Source organism: Paramormyrops kingsleyae, chromosome 1, assembly GCF_048594095.1.
Source record: "Paramormyrops kingsleyae isolate MSU_618 chromosome 1, PKINGS_0.4, whole genome shotgun sequence".
NCBI lineage: Eukaryota > Metazoa > Chordata > Actinopteri > Osteoglossiformes > Mormyridae > Paramormyrops > Paramormyrops kingsleyae.
This window is the reverse complement of record NC_132797.1, coordinates 62,577,791-62,601,818: the sequence shown is the minus strand read 5'-3', so window position 1 is coordinate 62,601,818 and position 24,028 is coordinate 62,577,791. Positions and strand designations below refer to the sequence as shown.

Genomic DNA, 24,028 nt, shown 5'->3' with positions numbered 1-24,028 from the left:
CTGCAGAGGTCAGCACTTCTTGGGCCTGGGATTTACCCAGCTTTTATTCACATTACATTTATTAGAGAATTCAACACCAAGTCAAATTCACTATAAATTCAATATTAGTTTCTTGCTCTTTGATACATTTGTTTTTTTGTGTTATTTTCTGAACCCCATTGTTGCCATGTGACTGTTGATCTTTGAAAATGCGGATTACATTCTTGAGAGTAATAAGCATGATGAAAGATAGGAAGCCCCTCAAATCATCATGCTCATTCGGGTAGTTCAGAGTTACATTTGATAATGAGGTATCATGATACTGAGCTTATTGCTTCTTAAGGAAAGAGTCATTAGAGCTTGACATGTGTGAGCCAATGAATCATGGGAAGGCAGAAATGACAGGCCTCCCTGCTATGCAGCAGAGCTGTGTGGGACACTTATGCATGGGGAAAGTATAATGAGCAGGATCCTCCAGAGACAGGCCACCAGACACATTTCATAAGTAAACATCTCTCCAGGGAGAAAGGATGTAAACAAATTGTCTCAACAAGAGGCACTTTTACTTCATATTCAGTTGAGCCTGTATATGTGAGACATGCTGGATGGTTCTCGTAGCACCAGTGGGCAGAGCTGCTCTGATCTTCCTTCATCATAGTAAATCCCTGCTCAGCGAGAAGTGGGTGTCTGTCCTTATCCTGGGTATAGAACTTAGCAAGGTTACCCATCAAGGTTTGGTAGTGAGCCTGAGGGCTGGAAGATCATCCTCTAGCCTGCTGTCTCTGCCACAGCATACGTATAAGAAGCACTTCACCTATTAATAACAATAATCATAACAGTGATGATACACACACTAACATGCTAACAGGCTGAAGGGGTCCATTGCAAACATAATCTATGTGCCGTTCAATAGTTTTTGCCTTATTTATTTCCAGGTGGGGCTGTGCTGTCCTCTGTCTGCACAGTCACTCCGGGATTTTCAACACCTGTCTTTGGATCTTGGTTCCTTCTGAGAAAGAAAGCAGTCATCATGAAGGTGTACATGTGAGGGAGAGCATAAAAATATTTGTACGCTCTGATTAAGAATGAACATTAAATATTAATAACCCTGACCAAGGAAAACAGCTGTGAAATGGAGAAATAGAGATCAGTGGCTATGATGAGATATTTTTTTGTCGGTAGGATGCATTTACAGACAAATGAGTAATTGCATGTTATAGCAAATATAAACCCATTATATTAGAATAGAACAGCAGACACTCACCTGTCCTGGAAGTTCCAGGAATCCCCTGTAAACTGACAGCAGCTCCCTGATACCCACAGCTGTGTGCACTGGACAGGGCCGGATCTACCTTTCCAGGGGCCCTAGGCAAAGCTTTACTTGTGAGACCCCCCTACCAAGGAAAACTAATGATCATTTCACTTTCACCACCACCCACCCACCACCCCAACCTCTTTTGACATGTTAACTTTGTCGCTCATTTTGTAGGTGGAATGTCCTCCCTCATCCGTCACCCTAAAATCAGTACGCCTAAGTTGGAATGTCTGCAAATGAACAGAACATCTTTGATGTAATGGTACATGTACAACGAAACTCAGTGTGCTTTCTCTACCAATGCTACAAATGATAAAAATATGCATTCTTTACATACTGAGATGCATGCAAGGCAATGCAAAAAACAACCCCTTAGCAAAAAGTAGTATACTTGAAGTTCATGTTATTAAGTATGCTTGAGTATAAGTATAAGTATAGCAAGTATACTACGGACCATGTACTTGTAATGTACTAGAAGGTATACCTATTTAATACTTCTTCGGACTAAACTGGAACATTTTTAAGTTTATAAAACGGTACTTTTATATAAGCTTATATTTTAAGTTTAAAAAAGTATACTTTATAAGGTCATTTTAATTTTACAAAAGTATACTTTCAAGTATACAAGTACACTCATCTATATTCTACTAGTATATAGAAGTGTACCACAGGTACACTCTTCTATATACTGCCATTGTACTATAGTTACATACTTCTAGTCCACATTTTAGTTTATTGAAGTACACTTGAAGTATACTTTTATGAACATAGAATTACTAAAACTAAAAAATGTTTTTTTTTTCTTCTTGTTGTTATACTTTAAGTATACATGTAAGTTTGCTTAGTATATTACTTGTAGCATAGTAGGTATACACTCACCTAAAGGATTATTAGGAACACCTGTTCATTTTCTCATTAATGCAATTATCTAATCAACCAATCACATGGCAGTTGCTTCAATGCATTTAGGGGTGTGGTCCTGGTCAAGACAATCTCCTGAACTCCAAACTGAATGTCAGAATGGGAAAGAAAGGTGATTTAAGCAATTTTGAGCGTGGCATGGTTGTTGGTGCCAGACGGGCCGGTCTGAGTATTTCACAATCTGCTCAGTTACTGGGATTTTCACGCACAACCATTTCTAGGGTTTACAAAGAATGGTGTGCAAAGGGAAAAACATCCAGTATGCGGCAGTCCTGTGGGCGAAAATGCCTTGTTGATGCTAGAGGTCAGAGGAGAATGGGCCGACTGATTCAAGCTGATAGAAGAGCAACTTTGACTGAAATAACCACTCGTTACAACCGAGGCATGCAGCAAAGCATTTGTGAAGCCACAACACGCACAACCTTGAGGCGGATGGGCTACAACAGCAGAAGACCCCACCGGGTACCACTCATCTCCACTACAAATAGGAAAAAGAGGCTACAATTTGCACGAACTCACCAAAATTAGACAGTTGAAGACTGGAAAAATGTTGCCTGGTCTGATGAGTCTCGATTTCTGTTGAGACGTTCAAATGGTAGAGTCAGAATTTGGCGTAAACAGAATGAGAACATGGATCCATCATGCCTTGTTACCACTGTGCAGGCTGGTGGTGGTGGTGTAATGGTGTGGGGGATGTTTTCTTGGCACACTTTAGGCCCCTTAGTGCCAAGTGAGCATTGTTTAAATGCCATGGCATACCTGAGCATTGTTTCTGACCATGTCCATCCCTTTATGACCACCATGTACCCATCCTCTGATGGCTACTTCCAGCAGGATAATGCACCATGTCACAAAGCTCAAATAATTTCAAATTGGTTTCTTGAACATGACAATGAGTTCACTGTACTAAAATGCCCCCCACAGTCACCAGATCTCAACCCAATAGAGCATCTTTGGGCTGTGGTGGAACGGGAGCTTCGTGCCCTGGATGTGCATCCCACAAATCTCCATCAACTGCAAGATGCTATCCTATCAATATGGGCCAACATTTCTAAAGAATGCTTTCAGCACCTTGTTGAATCAATGCCACGTAGAATTAAGGCAGTTCTGAAGGCGAAAGGGGGTCAAACACCGTATTAGTATGGTGTTCCTAATAATCCTTTAGGTGAGTGTATACTTGAAATATACTTCTTAAAGTATTCTTAAATTTAACTCATACTGTACGTACACTAGACTGCAATGTATTTACAAAATCATGACAGAATGTTGAGAAGTATACTAAAGTACAAGTATAAGATTTAGTATTAAAGTACAAGTGTAAGTCAGTATAAGTAAAGTATACGTCACTATACTATTCTTAAGTATATAAAATATAGTATATAAAAAGGAAACCTCACATGAAGAAATTGCATATCATCATCCAATGAGCATTGAGGCAGATTCATAATGTATGATTGCAATGAAGGCAATGAGGTAATGAGACTGAAATCTTCAGCAGTGACGACGGATTGGTATTACCTGCGGGTGAGACTGCTCAGTTTCTGTGCATGAATAGTGTATTTGCGTATGTTTTAATCGGTTTTTTTGTAGAATTTGAATTGTTAAGTAACAAATAATGAAATGTGTGGTATAATTGGGTTAGCGTATATAAGAATGAATTTGAAAACATAATACATAAGTAGACATAATACATAATGTTTACTGCCCTGTGAAATTGTAGTGCCAGTTCACGTTCATAAAAAGGTATGCAGGAAACGACCCTCAAAAGTCACAAAGTACTGAAATATGCTGTCTTTCCTCAATCTCTGATTGCAGTCTTCTCCATGTTTTCCACAGGTCTTTAATCTGACTGGTATAATGTGTTAAAGAAACTGTAAGCCAACAGCAAATGCAGGTGATTCTGCACCTTGCTCTCCCTTTGTGTATATGCAGATGAGTCAGAACATTACGATCCTTGTAGGGTGTCGTCTGGCCATAACGATTTGGCCCTTATCAAACTCAATCACGTTGTACGTTGCTTGTGTTCATAATTATAGAAACACAACAGTAGACATCAGAGATATTGACAGATGTGTATATTATTGTTAAGTGGTTTCATGCTGATCTTTATATGAATCTTTAACCAGTTAGTTTTCATTAAAACATTTTACTAATGCACCTCTCATTTGGGATTTTTGAAGACCATGCAATTTTCATGTTAATCAGCAGTGACTGTGGAGAGATATCACATTTTTTTCCTTGTTGGGGACTCATGGGGCCTGTCACACATGAATTGCCCAGGGCTGCGAAGATTCCGGGTCGCTGGCTGGCACCTGGAATAGAAGCAGTGGCAGGTTTGCATCAAGACATGGACTGAAGATGGAAAATGAGTGGCAGTGCCAGACGGGCACAGGGAAAACAATGCCCCATGGGTTATGGTGTTTTACGTGGCCCCGATGTTTACCCACCATCTGAGCAAAGCGGGTAGCGCATGCCAGACATGTCCTGTCTGGGGTGGCGGGGCTGTCTAGCCGAAAGGGCCCGCTAAGCCCCGCCTCCTGCCGTGAGGCCACCACGGCGTCTTTGATGGCGAAGAACACAGAGCTTCCCAAGAAAAGCACGGGCTCACCAATACCCTGCAATGAGGTAGCCAGCAAACTTAATTTATCATTAAAACTGGAGCCATACATCTGTCTTCTAACTGCTGAGGGAGGTGGGAGACCTGGATCCTACCCCAGGCAGGGGTACATCCTGGATGGGATGCCAGTCCTCAAAACTGTAACTCTACACAGGAATAAAACCAGATTCTCAAGTGGCTGTTCCTGGACTCTGCTGCCATCTGCTGCTGGGTTACCGTACTGTATTGTATGATTCCTGCATGGCCATGTCCAGCTTCTGGCCTGCTCTTGTGTATGCTGGCTGTACTACACAGGCTGAGGATGATTCATCCATGTTTTTAAAAGTAAATATAGACCATCTATACCTGAGACCGACCCTGATGAAAGGCACATGCTGACCTTGGAGGAGTAGATGGCATGTGCATTTCCTGAGCCGGCCAGCAGGTGGACATTAAGTTGCAGGGGCATGTCACACAGTGCAGGGATCTTGTATTGGGAGGGTCCCCGGGTGTGGAGTACCCCAGAGGGAGAGAACTTGAGCTCCTCCATGGTGAAGAGACCCAGGCCTTGGGTAAAGGCGCCCTCGATCTGAAGGAGCAGAGAACATTATAATGGACGGCCTGCGGCCTGCTGCCTAACCCAGCTGCCAGGCACAATCTACCCGTCCCCTCATCTGGCTTTTTAGGAGGCCCAGTCAGCAGCAGTGTTTAGCACCACTCAAAACCTCAAGGCCCCCTGTTGGCCACAGTTAACCACTACACTAAAACACATTCCTTATTTAGGTGACGCTGAAGCAGCATGTTTTAGTAACCATCTAGCGAACTACAATCTTCTGACTCTACTCACTAGCTATTAATTTAGTTTTTGACACATTTTGGGGTGGGTGCTGAAGTGGGCCACCACTTCAGATGACAGATTTAAAAGCTCCCAGATAACAAGGCAAAACCATACCTGGCCGATGTCAATAGAGGGGTTGATACTTTTTCCCATATCCACAACAATGTCTGTTCTGAGGGTCTGGAGGAAATAATTACCAAAAAACAGATCATTGAACACCCTCACTGTGCCATATAACTGCCAGCAGAGGTGTGAGAGTTGTCACAGATTACCCGGTAATCCCCGGTGAGGCAATCCACCTCCACCTCGCTGCAGCAGACCCCGTAGACAAAATAGGCATACGGCTGCCCCTCCTGCTTCTCCCAGTTCATGTAGAGGTTGTGACCCCTGTAGGATGGCGCCCCTTTGAGTCTGTACTCTTGGTCACCCAGGACACAGATTTAGCCCCATTTAATGTTCAAAACTTAGAAGGATGTTCTGAATGGTTACCTGTAGAATCCGGTAGCTGAGAGACTGATCTTCTGAAGGAAAGCTTTCATGATCTGATGAAATGGAAAAAAAGAAATGGAAAGATAAAGGTAAAAAAGAGGGGAAAAGATCAGCAGAGGCTCAATGACAAAGCATGCCAAAACATTATTTATAACAGCAATGTGGATTCAAATATGTATGACAGCAGCTCTTTGAACTGGGGTAGCTGAAATAAAAATAAAGAATGAGAGATTTCAGACTGTCCTGTGTCCTGTGACCTTACCCAGCTGGACCAGGTGCCTTTTGGGTTCTCTTTAATGATGGGCTCAAGTCTTCGGCGAAGTTTCTGACAGGCTTCCTAAAATGACACCAAAGGTGTGTTGTAGTGCTGGTCGGAGCCCATGTGGGCTGACCGGCACAGGCGTTGTCGAGTACTGAAATCTGATCAGGCTCCCTGATCTCCCCCCACAGGACTCCTCAGCAACATACCTTGACAGCCATGCCGTTGGCATCAGTGCCAAAAGAGGCGGCGGAGGGGCATGTGTTGGGCACTGTGTTGGTGCTGGTCTCAGATATGTGGATCAAAGACGCTGGAATCCGGAGCTCTCGGCTTGCCACCTGCCAAAAAGCACGGCAACAACCTCTCACTTATGTTTACGATGCCCGTTTAACAGCCATCAAAGTATTTAACTGCCTACCTGCTGCATCTTAGTGTGAAGGCCCTGGCCCATTTCTGTTCCTCCGTGACTCAGCAAAACAGAGCCATCCTTGTAGATGTGGACCAGAGCAGCGGCCTTAAAGTACATTTTGGAAATAAAATGCATCGTAACCACACATGGAAATGGATTCTAAAGAACCGTGCTATGAGGAGAGGGCGCTGTGTTTCAGAGATGTTCAAATGCTGCAGATTTTCAAAAGTGATGGTGCCTCAAGTCCCTAATGGTCACTCATGTAAGCTGGCCAATATGCATGGTGATTTTGGAAAAGGGGTTCAACTGGATCTAATGGATGTGCTTCATGGTAAAGATCAGCAGACAATATCACTGGTTTTTCAAGTGGCTCACCTGGTTGAGAAATCCCTCTGTAAAAGCGATACCATACTTTATGGGGATGATGGCCAAGCCCTTCTTTTTGTAGCGGCTACCCTCGTTGAACTTGGTGATGGCAGCACGCCGGCTGTGGTAGGTGGCCTTCTCCAAACACTCGTCCCAACAGCGATGCAGATTTTGGGGGTCAAACTCCATCTTGTAGTGAGTAAGAGACTGTCCCTTGTACATGTTCTTCTCTCGTATCTAGAGACACATGGGGATCTTCCTTAAGGCCTTGCGTTCCACAGGACATACCTACGAGCTTCACATTGGCTGACCCGCTTACCTCCTCAGCTGTGCGGCCTAACTTTATGGCGACGTCGTTGACCATGTTCTCCACAACCAGCAGGGTCTGGGGCACGCCAAAGCCCCGGAATGCCGTGTTGGAAGGCAGGTTGGTCTTGCAAGCCATGCCCCAACCGCGCAGGTTGGGGATATTGTAAACATTGTCCATGTGCAGGAGTATCTTCTCAATCACCTGGATAAGCATGAAGCCAATAATAAGTTAGAAAATGGGCTGTTTTACTAACACCAATAGGAATCATGAGCTTTTCTGGACAAGAAAGACAAGCAGCTGACAGCTGTACTATCACATAAAGAATGAAGGATGAACCAATCAGGCACTTGGGGAGTTTTATGAACAATCCTAGAAAGACTCACGAGGATGGACTCATCTGCTGTGTGTCCTGCATTACTGTAGTACTGCAAATCAGCTGCGAAGATCTTCCCATCATTCATGAAGCCCACCTGAGTACACAGAACAAGAATGAATCCTCCACTGACCAAACATTGACCAGGAGGATGAAGTTCTTCTAAAAAGAGATCTGTCCCAGGAGCACACTTGATACTACCTTCAAGCAAGCTAACCAACTCCAATTACTTTAGCTAATTTACCTTCCTAGTGGTAGCAATATGAAGAAGAAGCAGGTAAGTAAGGGCCATTATGATGAATAGCTAGTGACCATTCATATTTCTCTGGGTAGAACATAAGTATGTAGGCATGAGGCTTCACCTTGTACTTGCCCAGCACAGGATGGCGAGCCCCTGTGATCAGCATGTCATCCCCTCGCTCGAGCACACAGCGCACTGCCCTTCCCGTCCTGAATGGAGCAGCCATTCAAAAGATCTGAGCACATTTCATCTAGCAACCGCATTACAATTTCAGGGACATGGTGAGCCTGGAGCCCGTCCCAGGAAGCACATAGCTGACTCGTTCAGGGTAATTATTGCCATTGGCTGAATGTCATTGTATAACAAGGACTAGCACTGTCACAGCACAAACAAACAAAACGGCATGAGTGCTGAAAGTGGTAAATAGCTGAAAATGCACTCCCTAGCATATGCATCATAAGATTTATTGACTTTCTGTCCAGTCTGTCTCCGGCTCTCACTTCCATGCAGCCACCGCCGTGATGGATGCCATCATGGCTGTCTTCGTGACTTTGCCCCCGAATGCCCCGCCAACTCGTTTCACGTGACAGGACACGCGGTTAGACGGTATTCCCAGCGTTTCTGCGATGGATTCCTGCCAGACAAAAAAAACAGACAAAATGAGCAGGCAAAACTAATGGAAATTCGCTACTCTGATTCTGAAGACCACTGCCTGTGATTTAGGCCATGCTGCAAGGTCATTTCCATGTCAGTGATTGCAGTGAGCTCATTTACATCACTAGAGACAAGAAGATGTACAACACTGAGATACAAGCGGGACACTTCTGCCAAGGTGATGGATTACCTGGGCGTATGTTGGATGTTGAGAGGACAAGTAGACTTTCAGCTCTTTCTCTTCTCCTGATGGAACTACAATCATACTCTGGGTCTCCATATAGAAATGCTCCTGTCCCCCTAAGTGGATCTCTCCTGAGGAACAGAGTGGATCAGCAGATCTGCTCACTTACTCACCAGAGGTCATGCATGTTATGAGAATCTGCTTTCCACTTTTACATTAACAAACCTTCAAATACTTGGTCGGTCTTTTCAAACGCTTCTGTAACGTTGCCTCTTTCGATCATCCTCTGAGGCTCAAAGAAAGAATGCTTCTCAATGGCTTCCTACAATCCAAAGGAGGAAAATGATATAGAGCATGATTATTAATACACAGTAATTTGAATACAACACTACAAAACAAATGACTCAAAAAATAGAGCTTCATCAGATAGGACACAACACTATAATTACAGCCTATAGCACCATCTACAAGGATACCCTGCATTGGCAGAGATGCTAATGCTAAAATCATCAACATTCATTTGGCTTCACAGACCTCGATGGTGAAGACTGGGCCTGGTATGTCCTCGTAATCCACCTTCACGACCGCGGCCCCCTGCTTGGCGTGCTCCTTAGTGTCTGCAACCACGGCACACACCATCTGACCTACACAGGTCACCTGAAGGGCATCCAAAAAGAAGAACTGCAGAACCCACAATGCACCACAAGGCTCTCTAATGCTGCGTTCCATCTGAATTCATAACGCAGAAATTCAAGGTTCCTTGTTGGAAATTTCCTTGTTGGAAATTATAATTCCGACTCGTGAACTTAGCAGAATCAGCACAACCCCGACCTCAGACTTTAACTTGGCTGCACCCTTTATCAACAGAAGTTAAAGCTATACTGTAGTTTTATAGTGTTTATCAGCACTTACATCTTTTTTGTGGCTCATTAAATCAATCGTACAACAGTACTGCTCAACTGCTATCTGTGGATGAATTGCTGTGTGTTTTTATGCACAAATTACAACATAATGTGCTGTTATCCACTGATATTGCTAACAATGGCTAACAGTTAACCAGGTTAGATCTGGGGCCTGATTCTGAAAGCAGAATTTCTTGTATAGCTGGATAATTTGTCGGATTTAAGGTAGTCTGGGCTAAATGAGTGAACAAAGATAAACTGGGGTAAACTGAATCTGACAAGTTATCCAGCTAAACAAGAAATCTTGCATTCTGAAACAGGTCCCTGGTACTGCTAAATGGCTTTCCGACTTGCGGTACTGGAATGTAGTTAACTTGTGTATGACATCATCCCAGTTCTGAGTTTCAGGCTCCGAGGTAAATGGAACGTAGCATTAAGCCCAATGGAAAACAACAAACACAGGCATTTTGTTCCAGGTGGTATGAGAAAAAAACAGAATAACGTGGTTATATGGTGGACTGTCTGTGAGGTAGAAAAGATTTGTGATCTGTAAAGGGAGTAGCTGCAGTTCTGGGCAAGATAGAGCGCAGATTATGTGACCCAAACAGCCGCTAAAGGACCCCGGCGGTCACAGATCCGTACCTCGCTGACCGCCAGCACTTCCTCCTCCATGCCAGGGAAGGACAGGAATTTCTTGCCGGGGATGTCTCTGGTGGTGATCACATCCACCACCCCTGGGAGTTTAAGAGCTTCACTGTCATCTATTTTACTGTTGGGGGGAACATAGAAAACTCAGCCATGCAGCATGGACGAGTTCAGGCATAAGTGGTTAACTGGCTTGAAAAAGAAAAAGAAGAAAAAAAATGTGCATTCATATGTCTGTGAAGCAATCCCACTAAAATGTAGGCTGTCTTAGAATCATATACTGTACCCAGACTATTGCCTGCTCTTCAAATGCCCTTGTGTTATGGGACAACAACAAGGTTTAGGGGGGTAAATGGTAAATGATTTGTATCATGTGGATTCAATAAGCGACCATTAGCATTTTCTGGGCCAGTAAGGACATATGCTTGAAAAAACACTGTTGTAAAAGAACAATGATCTACTTCACTGGATGTGATGAATGACTTTAGTGAACATATAGGCTGATATCATCCAACAGCTAGGTTGTGGGTAAAGTATATGAGATGAAATATTTTTCATTGTACTATGCAGAAGATGGAATAGTACTAACATGATGTTTGCACGGGCCCTCGTGCTTGTAACGATCACCATGAACAGCTCTCCCTGCACCTTGGCCATGTCATCACAGTACACTGCTTCACCCGTGGCTTGGTTAATGGCTGACCGGTGCATGAGGGGCCGTCCCACGGGGTCCAAACTGGGCTGGTCCTGAGGCACTTCCTAAAACAGTATATCTCAGTGCTGGCTCCCAACTTCCTCATCATTCATGGTCCAGGTGTAGACAGAGAAAAGAAGAGCTTGCACAGACCTGGAATTCTTGGACACAGGGCTGTAGCTGTTCAGGCAGACCCTGTATGGCACTGACCATTTCTCCTTGTACATCTTCCAGGATGATGCCCTATAACAGGGAACAGGCCCAGGGATAGTGAATGATGCTATTTCACTCACAGAACTGCTAATAATAAGCTTGATCACAGAAAGCAGTACTACTCCACTAACCTGAATGCCAACTAGGAACCATGCTGATCATGTAACTGGCTTGATTTTAGGGAAAGGCTTGAATTTAGGGAAAAGCTAAATATATTTATTATTGTGGTAAAAGCAGAATAGTGAATAAGAGATATGCAAGTTGGCAACTACATCTGAAACGTGTACCTGCACTTTGAAAAGCACCATGTTACACTGGAGTGGTTAATACATAATTACAGGTAAGGTGATTATTCCAACATCAGGAATTAACCAACAAAGAACAGCTAAGTGAGGCCTGCAGTAATATGAAGCAGGGTTAATGCAGCCTACCATCTCTCTGAGCTTCTGCAGCACATGGAGGTTGAACTTGAAGAGGAAGCTGAGAGTGAGAGCTCTTCGAAACTCCACCTTCCCCCCTGGAGCAGAGGGCGGGAGGGAGATCTCCTGCAGGAGTGCTGTGTAGGCATCGTTCAAGGTCTCCTCATTCCAGGGCCTTTAAGGAGAGCATTGTGTCACAAACACCATCTGCTGATTCTTGGCATTTATAAATTCATATGGTACTTGGGGGTCTCTCCGCTAAATATAGACATACCTGCCAATGATGTGCTGACAGGTTTTGGTGGTGGCCACAGTGCAGGGCCCAACACCTCCATAGAAGATGCTTAGGTCCTCCACCATGCAGGTGCCCGGCCTGAACCTCACCCGCATCCCTGCGGTAACAGTTGCCAGGGCGTTCTCTTTCCGTGGTGCTTGCCGAAAGGCCCTAACAAACTCTCCCTGGAAGGCAAAGGGATATTCGTGATGTCTGGACCAGCCAGGTCAGTGATTAATAATCTAACATGGATCTTTGACGAATGAACCAGTGCCAGACAGCCCCCATTTTCTGAGGGGGTGCCGACTTAGCCAGCCAATTTCACTTTGTCTCGGATATGGGGGGCACCGGCGGTGAAGCTTGCGTAGGGTGCCACATTCAGAGAAACTATCCTTTAAATTTTCATTCTTTATAAAGCTTTTTTTCCCCCACTGATATAATTTTGAACTTTTCAAACAAGTTTTTTTTCTATCCCACTACGTACCCTTTTAATGTCTCCAGTTAAGGTGAAAATAAGCTCCACATTGATGTATTAACACTAGGGGTGGCACGGTTCACAAAACCCACGGTTCGGTTTGTATCACGGTTTTAGGGTCACAGTTTTCGGTTCTGTACGGTTCTTGTTATTTTTTCTTTTAATCTTTAACACTCCAGAAATGTACTTCAGCATATGATATATAGCTTAATTATCCACAATTTAGGATACAGTATTAAAAAAGCTATATCATGTAATCATGCATAAACTGAATTTGACTTGACTTAAAGCACATTATTAAAATTATTAAACATTATTAATCCCAGAACAGTAATAAAATAAAAGTCTTGCCTTAACATAAATGCTAAAAGAATAGATCGCTTTAATCGCTATTACAGTTGTGTATGGGCATGCGGTCTTATTTAGAAAACATACAAAAAGAGACGCATATAATGTTTAATCATTCGTTTTGTATTTGTCCGGTCCACGGGGTTAATTTAATTGGGGATCGTTAAAATGATAAATCACCTATCTTGATTAAGCCTGATTCGGTTCGTTATATATATAATATATATATATATATATATATATATATATATATATATATATATATATATATATATATATATAACGTGAAAAAAATTGGTATTCATTATATTGAATGTTCTTGAGTAATCGATAAAATCCAGTTTCTGTGTATGTACAAGACATCAATCTGTAATAGTTCAAAATATGTCCAGTTGATATGTCTAGTATGATCATCTGGCAATAGCCTGTAGGTCTGTGTGGTCAGACACTGCAATAAACAGAATTTTTAGGAACATGGCAAATGTTCACATTGCAGCATGGAAGCAGGCTCACTGTTACAACGCTGACCGGGGAAGCAGAGGCGAGGAGACCTAGGATCGGGGGAATGCGGGGTTTAATGAGCAAAAGGAACACAGACGAGCGGTAAAGCAGAATTGCAATATAATGACCGGACTGGAGAAAGAAACGGAAACGCGGACTAAATACAATGGAGTAATGACAAATTTGACAACAATCAGGAACAGCTGGTAAACACGGGGAATCCACACAGGGTTAACGAGGGGGCGTGGCACACGGAAAGAGCGGACGATCGAGGCATGACACTCACTGGAGTGCTTTGTCACAGATAACTTAATTTTCTTTAACAAAGTGCCTAACCGCACATTAAATAAAGTCACACAACAAAGGCGCACAACAGTGTTCAGATGTTGTGCTATCGGTTGGCTGAAATTTAAACGTTTTCTTCAGAGACGGTGGTAACGCCGAAAACACGAGCTAAACGCAGTAAACGAAAGGCTACCGGAAATTACTTAGCTGGCTGAACTTTTACCGGAACTACGTCACAACGCTCTGTGCATATAGCCTATTCTTTCGCGCGAAAGGGAAACACACTGACGTCACATACGGGGCACGAGGCTACATTGCGCATGTCATGAACCGTCGAACCGTGCGACGCATGCATGCTCCGAACCGAGACAAGCGAACCGAACGGTTCGGTTTTTTTTCATGAACCGTGCCATCCCTAATTAACACTTTTCACTGTTTCTTCTGCATGCCAGTGGAGAACATCACTCAAATCTTATTAGGTCTATGACATTTAAGTTCTCACTCATATTGGCCTCAGTCCTTCTATTGAATTACATCAAATCAGCCTCCTTAAAAAGGTAGACAGCGCCCAGGATCCCTCCCTCATTTGGACATTATTCACCATCTACCAACACCTATGATAGTTTCAGGGGTCACAGCAAAAAGGAGACAGCAAGACCACCACATGTGATTTTACTTAAATGACCTCCTACCTTTTCAGAAACTGGGATGAAAACCGACAACACGACATCTTCTGGATTCAGCAGAGTTTTTCCAAATCCAGTGAAGAAGTTTTCATTCATTGGAATTTCCCTTTCTCCCCCTAAGGATGGACAATGCATCATTTAATAAGGATGGGCTTGTTTGTTTTTGATAAAATATGTATTGTGATATGAAATATCACACTGAAACCCCAGAATCCTAGGTAGACAGAAAACAGACAGGGATGTTTACTGGAGCAATTTATTAGCTTACACTGGCTAAATGTAGATATCCACCATTCAACTTCAATGGTTGTTTGTTAAAGGAATATAGTGGTACCTTGGTTTGCAAGCATAATTCATTCTGGAAATGTGCTTGTAATCCAAAGCACTTGTATATCAAAGCAAATTTTCCCATAAAAAATAATGGAAACTCAGATGATTCGTTCCACAACCCAAAAATATCCATATAAAAATGATTAAAAGTAAAAATACATAAAACAAATTAACCTGCACTCTACCTTTGAAAAGAATCGTGGATGGTGTGAGGGAGACGAGAGGGAGGAGAAGAGGAGGGTTATTTTGTAGGACAACTTACACTATAACGGAATCACTGCTATCTTTTGGCTCACTGGAATCTTTTTCTTTAGGAGACTTTAAAAAAGAACCTATGCAATGACAGCTGCTTTTGTCTCCTTTTTGATTTCGCGGAAATGTGACATTGCATTGCAGATTCATTGCTCGCACTGCTACGGCCTTATTCGGAAGACGCTTGTCTGATAAATTTTGACTATACGAGTGAGGGATGCCAGCGGAGACCGAGCATGGGAAATGATTACCCACAATCACGCAGATAGAGAGAGAAGAACCATTGGCTCAGTTGTGATCACGTAACGCTAGGCAGACAAAGCTTATACGTAATACTCGTATTACAAGACCTCGCTCATTCATCAAGTTAAAATTTAGTCAAAATTTGTGCTTGTCTTGCAAAACACTCGCAGACCAAGTTACTCGCAATCCAAGGTTTTACTGTACTTTGATTTCAAAATGTTGGATGTGCTGATCAAATAAACAGCAGGAATAGGACAGAACCACAATCACACACATTACAAGACACCTTATCATCACCAGCTTTAATTAACCTACTCATGCCATGTCAGTTCTAGGGGTGTAACAATGCGCCTTGCACGATATTTCGTGATTCAAAAATATGAAGATGCACATTGTAGGGGTGTAACAATTCACCAAGGCACAAAATCATTTATTAGTGTTTAAAGTCAGAGGGTGCAACAGACATAATCTCAGATTTGTTTTGAGATTTTATTTTTGTATTTTGCATTGTTGGTTTGAAAACAATACATGCCTAAAATGGTGTGAGATCTTAGTTTGTTTTCAGTCTTATACATTGTCTAACATTCTGATTTATTCATATTTTTCCCTTTTAGTTTCAAGAAGGTAGGGATCTGCTTGTTTTAAGAAAAACACCATCAGTTAAAATGATTTTGAAATGTTATTATTTGCATTTTGCACTGGAATCTGCAGAATAAGGAAAACCCTTAAAGAAATGGTTTAAAAACAGCTTTTTTAAAAAAATTTTTACAGTATATATACCTGCCTAAAAGGGAATAAATAAGAACTGTGAGATCTTAGTGTGTTTTCAGTCTTATTTTGTTGAATATATTGTGAGTGTATCAAATCGAGGGCCCTGAATCATCTATCGAGCTGAAATGTGAGCCAAATATCGTTGCAGCTCAAGTCACCTCTTATTAAGCCTCAGGGCCACTAACCTTGTGAGATAATCCTGAGGACGCATCTTCCAGCACATAGTACAGGGTTCAAGTCAGAGTTTGGATAGGCGCTGACAATATTGCCCCCTAGGGACTGAAACATTTGTAAACACACACACATACACAGAACAGACACAGATGTTCATACTTCTTGGAAACAGGAAAACTACAGAGAGCTCAGAATTTACATCACTATGAAAGCACAAGTAATGGAAAAGACCTTCACCCTTCCCTCCCTGGATGCCAGGAAACACTTACAGCCACGTTACGGATCTGCCAGCCTCCCAGATGGCCCAGCTGTTGGACCAAGGCAGAGAAGGTCTCCACCTGGTCCAAGGGGAGCTCCAGCACCAGCTTCTCCAGCAGGGCCTTCACAGCAGACAGGGTGCAGCCAGCCCCCACCCACACGCCTGCACGGTCAGACACAGGGGAGTGTAGGTCAAGTTTGAAGGTCTCTGCTCTGCTGGAAGAAGGCTGACAATGGGGGGGGGGGGGGCTACAGAAGGCTCACCCTGTGGGGTGTGAGTGATGTCATAGAGCTCTGAGACTCTGGTAGGACAGATGATCACAGGGTGCCGAGAGCCTTTAAATTTCATGCTTGGACCTTTTTGAGAAAAGCAGATTTTGATGGTGAACTCCCACCCATAATATAATGCTTCAAAACAAATTACGTCTATGACGGAGAAGATGCTGGACTGATATCCTCTGGCTAGGAGAACAGTATATGATGCAGTTGTCTATGTATACTGTATATTAGAGGTGGATAGTTCAGGTCCAGAAAGTAAAAATCCAGACCAAGATTTCGTTTCAACCAACCAGCTGAGTACTCTGGGAATATGACTCTTTATACTCAACTGGGTGGTTGAAACAAAGTCTTGTTCTAGATTTTTACTTCCTGGACTGGTATTATTCCCCTCTGAAGACCCAGATGGACTTACCGACATTAGTGTTCCCTAAGACAAGTGGGGCCTCGGGGTATCTGCCTTTGAGCTGGACCAGCTCTTCCAGGGATACAGGGGACACCCAGGTGGTCTGCTCCCCTTGAAAAGTCTGCGTGATTGGCCTCTGGGACTCGGCAATGAGCTGCGATAAGGAGGAATACGCAGGAGTGTCAGAATAATGGTGAGGATAAGAAACATTCAGACCTGCAGGACTTTTCCCTTGGAAGAGGCAGTGAGACCTGAGGATCCACAGAGATTCCACTTCAATTCATGTGAAAGGCTTGCAGCCACCTGTAGACCAGCAGGATCACCATGGACACCAACATTAAAGCCAAACTCCTCACTGCTGCTTCATCAGTGCCAAATAGTGCCAACAATAACAAGTTCTTTTGAAAATAACTCACTGCAGTGATTGTGCTCTAAACCTTTATTTACATTTTCTACAAGGAGGACGAGCAGCTCTAACTTTATAAATCACCCTCAAAAATGCCTTGTTGTCCTTACGATAAGCTCTGGAGGAAAGATCAGCTCCTGCGTAGGGTCTAGAGGTCTAAAGTCATCCTTGCAGAACAACTCAGGAGCACCCTAGAGAGAAAAAAAATATTGCATTAACCACTGGATAAACAATGTCATTTCAAATTCCTCCATTAAAGAATTAAGGAAACCTTTTTCAAAAATAAGCATACATTAGGTGAAAATCTATATCCAACCATCGTGATGCTATGAACCCACGGGAATAACATTCATAGTGACAAAGGTCAGTTATTACTCACATTTTTGTCATTTGCAGATTGTCCATTCGCAGAACATCCCTCCATGCTGTTGGCCTGACAGCAGTCAGAAGCCTGTGGAGAGACCTAATTATTCAAGTTGCTAATCCTACCCTCATTTTGATCAGTGAGAAGCAGATCAGGAGCTTAACCTCACCCTGCAAAACGTCCTGAAGCCATCAATGATGGGACGGTACCCAGTGCAACGACACAGGTTACCTATCAAACATGGGGGAAAGATGGGAGGTCAGCATTCAGCATCTGAGTGTTACGATATGGATGTTTCTGGGGGGGGGGGGGGCTCAGGTTACCCCCAAGGGCCTCTATGATGTCATCCAAAGTGGGCTGTGGCCGAGTCCTCAGCAGTGCGTACATGGACATCACCATCCCAGGGGTACAGAAGCCACACTGGGAGCCATGGGCCTTCGCTATGCGCTCCTGTAGTCACAGTAAGAGCAAAAAAGGCGAGTGAAATCCCTGGGGGGTAAGTGAGGTCTCTGTGAGGATAGCAGTATATCCTCAGGAGTGAGTGAGGTCCCAGTGGGGGCAGAAGCATGTCCTGGGGGGGAAGAGGGGTGAGGTCTGTGTAGGGGCAGGAGGGTATCCTGGGGGGTGAGTGAGGTCCCTGGGGGAGCAGAAGCGTGACCTGTGGAGGCCCCTATATGTCAAACACACACTTCATTCTTCTCAGACACATATCTCTGGTGGGTACGGCTGAAATGAGGTTGAACATACAAATATATGTTCACACATATTTTATATTTATTTATTTTATAAACTATAAACAAATATCAATACGATACAGAAATATTAGCGCAGGACACTGGCGGTATCAGATCCTTTGGCCATATGGATTTGAGAGCAAGAACAGATCTGCGCCTACCTGCACTGCATGGATCCTGGTCCTGCAGCTGCCGAGACCTTCCGTGGTGGTCACCGCGGCCAGGTGAAGTTGGCACACGGGCAGCAGGCATGCATTGGCAGAAAAATGCCTGCTGAGTAAAGGAAGCCCAGTGCGCTTCAGTGGAGCCACCTGGCAATGATGCATGTAACAGAAAGAGTGTAGAGAGCATGGGGCCAATTCACTCTGAGTGGATTACGAACATAACGAGGCCTGGCTAATGCACGCTATGAGACAACGGGGGAGATTATGAACACGGTCACATGTGACGAGCTGCTGACTGATGGCTAACCTTACTGCCACTGGTCAGTGAGGTCCAGTAATACGCCACTTTAATAACACGCGAATGATCGGCACAAATATGACCAGCCAAATCTTATTGTCCGAGTAAGATCTAACTCTATATCAGAATAAAAACCATGTTTGAGGTTGAAAATCAACCAAGGTAAACAGCAGCATCCCCCCAAAAGGAGGCACAGCTCTGGGAACAAGGCAGGATACATGATGGTCTTTGTCCGAGGTTGGTAGCGGGACACCATCACAGTGCAGGCTCCACACCCACCTCCTCCGCAGCTGTGCTTAGTGCCGGTCAACTTTACTGACAGAGTGGAAAGTCAAGGAAACCCTGTGTTGACATGACATTCATCAAAGGAGAACATACCCCCCCAGGGCAGGGCTGGAATTTTGCCCATGCAGGTCCACCACATATACATACCCACCATGAAATCTGCAGATCAGAGCAAGTCCCCCACAATAAATTTTGCGGTAGTGCTGGGTGGTATGACCAAAAATTTATATCACGGTATTTTGGCGGTTCCGCGGTACATCACAATGTTGCTGTTTTTTTTTTTTCCCAAGTTCACCCTTACTGCAGCAGCCAGCATTTGCATCAGTAAAGTACATCTACTGTTTTTAAAAGGGCATGTTTTTATTAATTATTATTAAAAAAACATTTACATTTACATACTACTTGCTTGGATTACTGCAATTCTCTCCTCTTTGGTCTCTCTAAGAAATCCCTTCATAAGCTTCAATTGGTTCAAAATTCAGTTGCCCGTATTATTACCCGAACCCCCTCCATACACCACATCACTCCCGTTTTGCAGCAGCTCCACTGGCTGCCAGTTAAGTTCCGTATTGACTTTAATCTTGCTGTTAACATTTAAGGCCATCCACAACCTTGCCCCTCCATATCTATCAGACCTCCTACAAGTTGCCACTCCCTCTCGCACTCTCAGATCCTCGTCCTCTATCTATTTCACTGTCCCCCTCGCCCGTCTTGCCCCCACGGGGAGCAGAGCTTTCAGTCGCTCAGCTCCCCGGCTCTGGAACTCATTACCATCTGAGCTCAGAAACATTCACTCACTCCCACTTTTCAAATCCAAACTTAAAACCCATCTGTTCAAGCTTGCTTTCTCTGAATTCAGTTGCCTTGTCTACTTTTAACCTATGCTTTATATTCTTGTATTTTTTGTATTATTATGGTTTTATTATTTATATTGTACTTTTGCATTCACTGTACAGTGTCCTTGAGTGTCTAGAAAGGCACCTATAAATAAAATGCATTATTATTCATTAAAATACAGCTAATTTGTAATTTGAAAGTACATGGAAAATAGTAACGGTTACAGCCCTAGTAATGTGTATTATTTATTATAATTTTGTGATTTACATGTGTTACAGTGTTAATTATAAAATGCAAAATTACTTTTGTAACATTAATAACATAAAGTGAGCTCGGAAAGGATCCCGCAGCAGAACCGCGATACAAACGTTCACGATCTCATACCATGGTTTAGGTCTCGGTTTCAGAACCGTTACACCCTTAATTCACACTCAGTATTTTGTCACAGAATTAGTGGCGATGGCTGACAGTGGTGCCGGTGTGCATAAGGAGGCACACCTATGCTTTTTTAAATTAATCATCATAATGAGTGTATTTCAGAGAGGAATATCGCTGCTGCCAGGGACCGAATGTCGAGTGGGCGGGGCAATGTGGGAGGGGTTTATAACTGCTATCATGTGATACCCTAACCCACGTTATAAACCCATCCTACCCCTCGTGATAAACCCTTCCTGCACGACATTGCCCCTCCCACTTGATACTTACCTCTGGGCTGCAGTGATATTTACTTGGAATTTCCCGCTTAGTTTCACAGTATATGGTCGTGTTATAAAGTTGTAACTGTTAGAAGAGCACATACCGTTAACAGTGGTCCCCTTTAGATACACTACACAGATCAATAGCGTTTCAGGCAGCGAACAATATTGCATAACGTTGCGCTGGGGGCGGTTTACCAGTCGGACAGCGCATCATTCTGGGCCGGTTCCAGCCGTGTAAAAGTGTAAATAGCTGGGTGTAGTTGGCATGTGTTGTGTTGTTATTGTGTATATCGCAGTGTCATGTATAATGTTTAATTTTAAGCGTTCCATATAGTAGTGTCTGCACCCACCTTGTGTAGCTTGAGTAGTCGGGACAGCCAGCAGGTGGGCAAAGTGGATACGTAATTTGGGATTAAATTGGATTTTTAGAAAAATGTTGTTTTACGTTGTACTTCTTCCAGTAATGCTTGAACCTGCTTGAGCGGTAAATTTTACTCTCACAACGGCATCGGTTCACTGGGGAACTGCCAGTAGCCTATATCAGATGGCCAGACAAGCCCAGCCTCCAGCCTGATCAATAAGTTCGCCCTCGTAGGGTACGGAGCTGGGTGATCACATGACACGAATGATGCCGGTTTCCTTAAATTCGCACCCTAAGGTGTACAACAGCTTGTTGCGTCACTGGCATTTCATGAGAATAAAAGCACTCGTAAAGGATACGTTTTTCCCGGAGGTAGAAGACCAGCATAGTTTCTGGGTCGACATTCTCTTCCAGAATCTGTTGTCCACAAAAGTACCAAGTGAAGATGACGACTGGGTGATTTCATTTTGATTCAACAAAATCCCACAAAAGTTTTTGCATTGCCATTTTTTATCATCACGGAATTTAATGGCATGTTAATTATCGTAGTACGGAGCCCCTAAGGGGACAAAGGAGGAGAAAAAAAATGGCAGAAGAAAAAAAAAAAAAGTCATGTTTTGCGTTATAACCCAAAACCATTGCGATATAACCCAAAACCTTTGCGTTATAACCCAAAACTTTTGCGATATAACCCGAAACCTTTGCATTATAACCCAAAACCATTGCGATATAACCCAAAACCTTTGCGTTATAACCCAAAACTTTTGCGGCATAAGGCAAAACTGTTGTGACTTTGAAGTGGAAATATGAGTAATCAGTCAGTGTAACGAACATAATTGATAGGAAAACATGGAGCGTTTTACTTTGATCTTGGTCTACAATATATGGACATTCAGTTTGTTCTCGGATCTAGGCATGATGTTCACATAAGTCTGAGGCAGATTAATAGGATTTTATGTGAAAGGGTATTATTCCAAAGGAAAAACTACTCCGACTTGGGTGATGTAGGCTAATTAACTTTATTTGTGAGCAGCTTTTGCACTGTGGGCAGCTTCATGGTTATCGATGGATGTATGCAAAATGCAGAATAAATGGACTTCATGTGAGAAAAAAGCATTTGATTTATATTAATTTATTATAAACATGAAACAACAAAAAACGAACAATTCTTTAAGCTTAAATCAACCTCATCAGATTAGCATTAATTAGCAATGTTACTGAAACGTACATTACCAAGGCTTGCTTTACAAATTACTAATTATAAATTAAACAATCAAATCTTACCACACTGAACTCAAGTTTTTTTAACCGTTAAATTAGATTAATAAGCGAAGCGGGGATCAATCACATCATGCAAACTGCGGCTTTGGAAGTTGCACTCGAATGACCAAAAGTACGCTAGTCACCTGATCTTAAACGGAAAAGTTTTGGGTTATATCGCAAAAGTTTTGAGTTATAACACAAAGGTTTTGGGTTATATCGCAAAAGTTTTGGGTTATAACGCAAAGGTTTTGGGGTATATCGGAAAAGTTTTGGGTTATAACGCAAAACATTACTTTTTTTTTTTTCCTTCTGCCGTTTTTTTTCTGCTCCCTTGTCACCTTAGGGGCTCCGTATCATAGCCTCCAGAGCTCTGCTTTTTAATTTTTTTTAATTTCCCTTTGAGATATATATAGCGCCATTTTTACACCTCGGGTAGCAAAAAAAATCAGTGTTTCCTTGTGGAGCTCTATTTTTTTCTCACCACATATGCTTACACACTGGTGCAGAGAGAAACACATTCATGCAGAATCGCTTTCCCTTTTATTAAGTACATAATACAGAACTCATGCGCACATACATTTGGAATCATTTAATTAAACACTCAAGGTATCACTGTAGAACTGCCAAGAGAAAAATGCAGAAATGACAAAAAGTTATTCCCTGGATATCTGAAATGCCACAGCTGTGCGTGACAATTGCGGGTTAGCAAAGCGCTTGCAATGCCCAAGTAATGAAGAAGTCAGTGAAATTTAAGACAAGAATATGTTACCTTCTTCCCGTTGACATAGAAAAGCAGAGTTTCTGGGTTTCGCTTATCAGCCATTTTCTGTTCGCCAGCAGAAACTTCGCAAAAAATTCTCTTACGCCCACTTGGCTGACCTAATCGGAACCGTTACACTTCCACTTCCAGATGGTCAAATGCTGTACGTAATTACCCTAAACGTTCATTTTTCACAAAATGAAAAGAAAAAGGTAAGAAACAGCGACTTCGTACGATTAGAAGTCGCTCTCACAACTGTGTACTTCGATCTCCTGACCCCCCTGGCAGAACAATAGTAAATGTTAACTGTGGCGTATACGCGCGTGTTCTTATACGGTTCTGCTTTGTTTTACCAATTAAAAAAATAACTTTCGTGTTTTTCTACATATTTCACAGTGCTATTATTTTTGATTATCATGCTAACAACAGTAGCAGTTTATTTCGATCGTGCCAGTTCTCCCTGGGCAGAGTTACAGATTTTAATGTAGAAAAATGAGTGCCTCTAGTATTTCCTGTTCTGGACAGACGATGGCAGCACATTCAATAAAACCGCCGTAGCGCCACGATACGGAAATGGTGTCTCATAGTTAACTTTTAAAATGCGTCAAGTGAGCATTTCATTGCGTCATTGGGACCAAGTACCATATATCTTAACTCCAGCTTGCATGACAGCGTGGCGGTTTACATTACATAAGCAGTCTTAAATAATTTATGTCATTTCTTAAACCACAAACACAGTTTAAAACTCTTACACATACAAATATTATTCAAA

At 42.9% G+C, this 24,028-nt stretch overlaps 1 protein-coding gene across 2 annotated transcripts; it reads right to left on the bottom strand.

The window, feature by feature from the left end:
- Positions 1–4,275: 4,275 nt before the first annotated feature.
- On the bottom strand, positions 4,276–23,743 carry aox6 (aldehyde oxidase 6). Of its 2 annotated transcripts, none has more exons than XM_023836815.2 (35): positions 23,266–23,743; positions 21,593–21,650; positions 19,271–19,362; positions 18,752–18,860; positions 18,180–18,306; positions 18,026–18,087; positions 17,872–17,943; positions 17,603–17,683; positions 17,096–17,240; positions 16,669–16,761; positions 16,416–16,567; positions 16,158–16,251; positions 14,383–14,492; positions 12,082–12,266; positions 11,820–11,982; positions 11,329–11,418; positions 11,071–11,240; positions 10,479–10,605; positions 9,469–9,591; positions 9,160–9,256; positions 8,941–9,065; positions 8,597–8,730; positions 8,218–8,305; positions 7,866–7,952; positions 7,492–7,683; positions 7,182–7,409; positions 6,816–6,911; positions 6,607–6,735; positions 6,401–6,475; positions 6,139–6,191; positions 5,922–6,036; positions 5,764–5,829; positions 5,212–5,400; positions 4,663–4,830; positions 4,276–4,527 (listed from the first exon to the last, which is right to left on the bottom strand). In XM_023836815.2, the coding sequence occupies exons 1-35, from the start codon at positions 23,280–23,282 to the stop codon at positions 4,477–4,479; spliced, it is 3,963 nt and encodes a 1,320-aa protein (XP_023692583.2). In that variant the 5' UTR covers positions 23,283–23,743; the 3' UTR covers positions 4,276–4,476. The 2 variants fall into 2 exon arrangements, with proteins under 2 accessions (XP_023692583.2, XP_023692582.2); XM_023836814.2 differs by having other exon boundaries at positions 19,271–19,367; positions 23,266–23,742.
- Between the last annotated feature and the right edge of the window lie 285 nt (positions 23,744–24,028).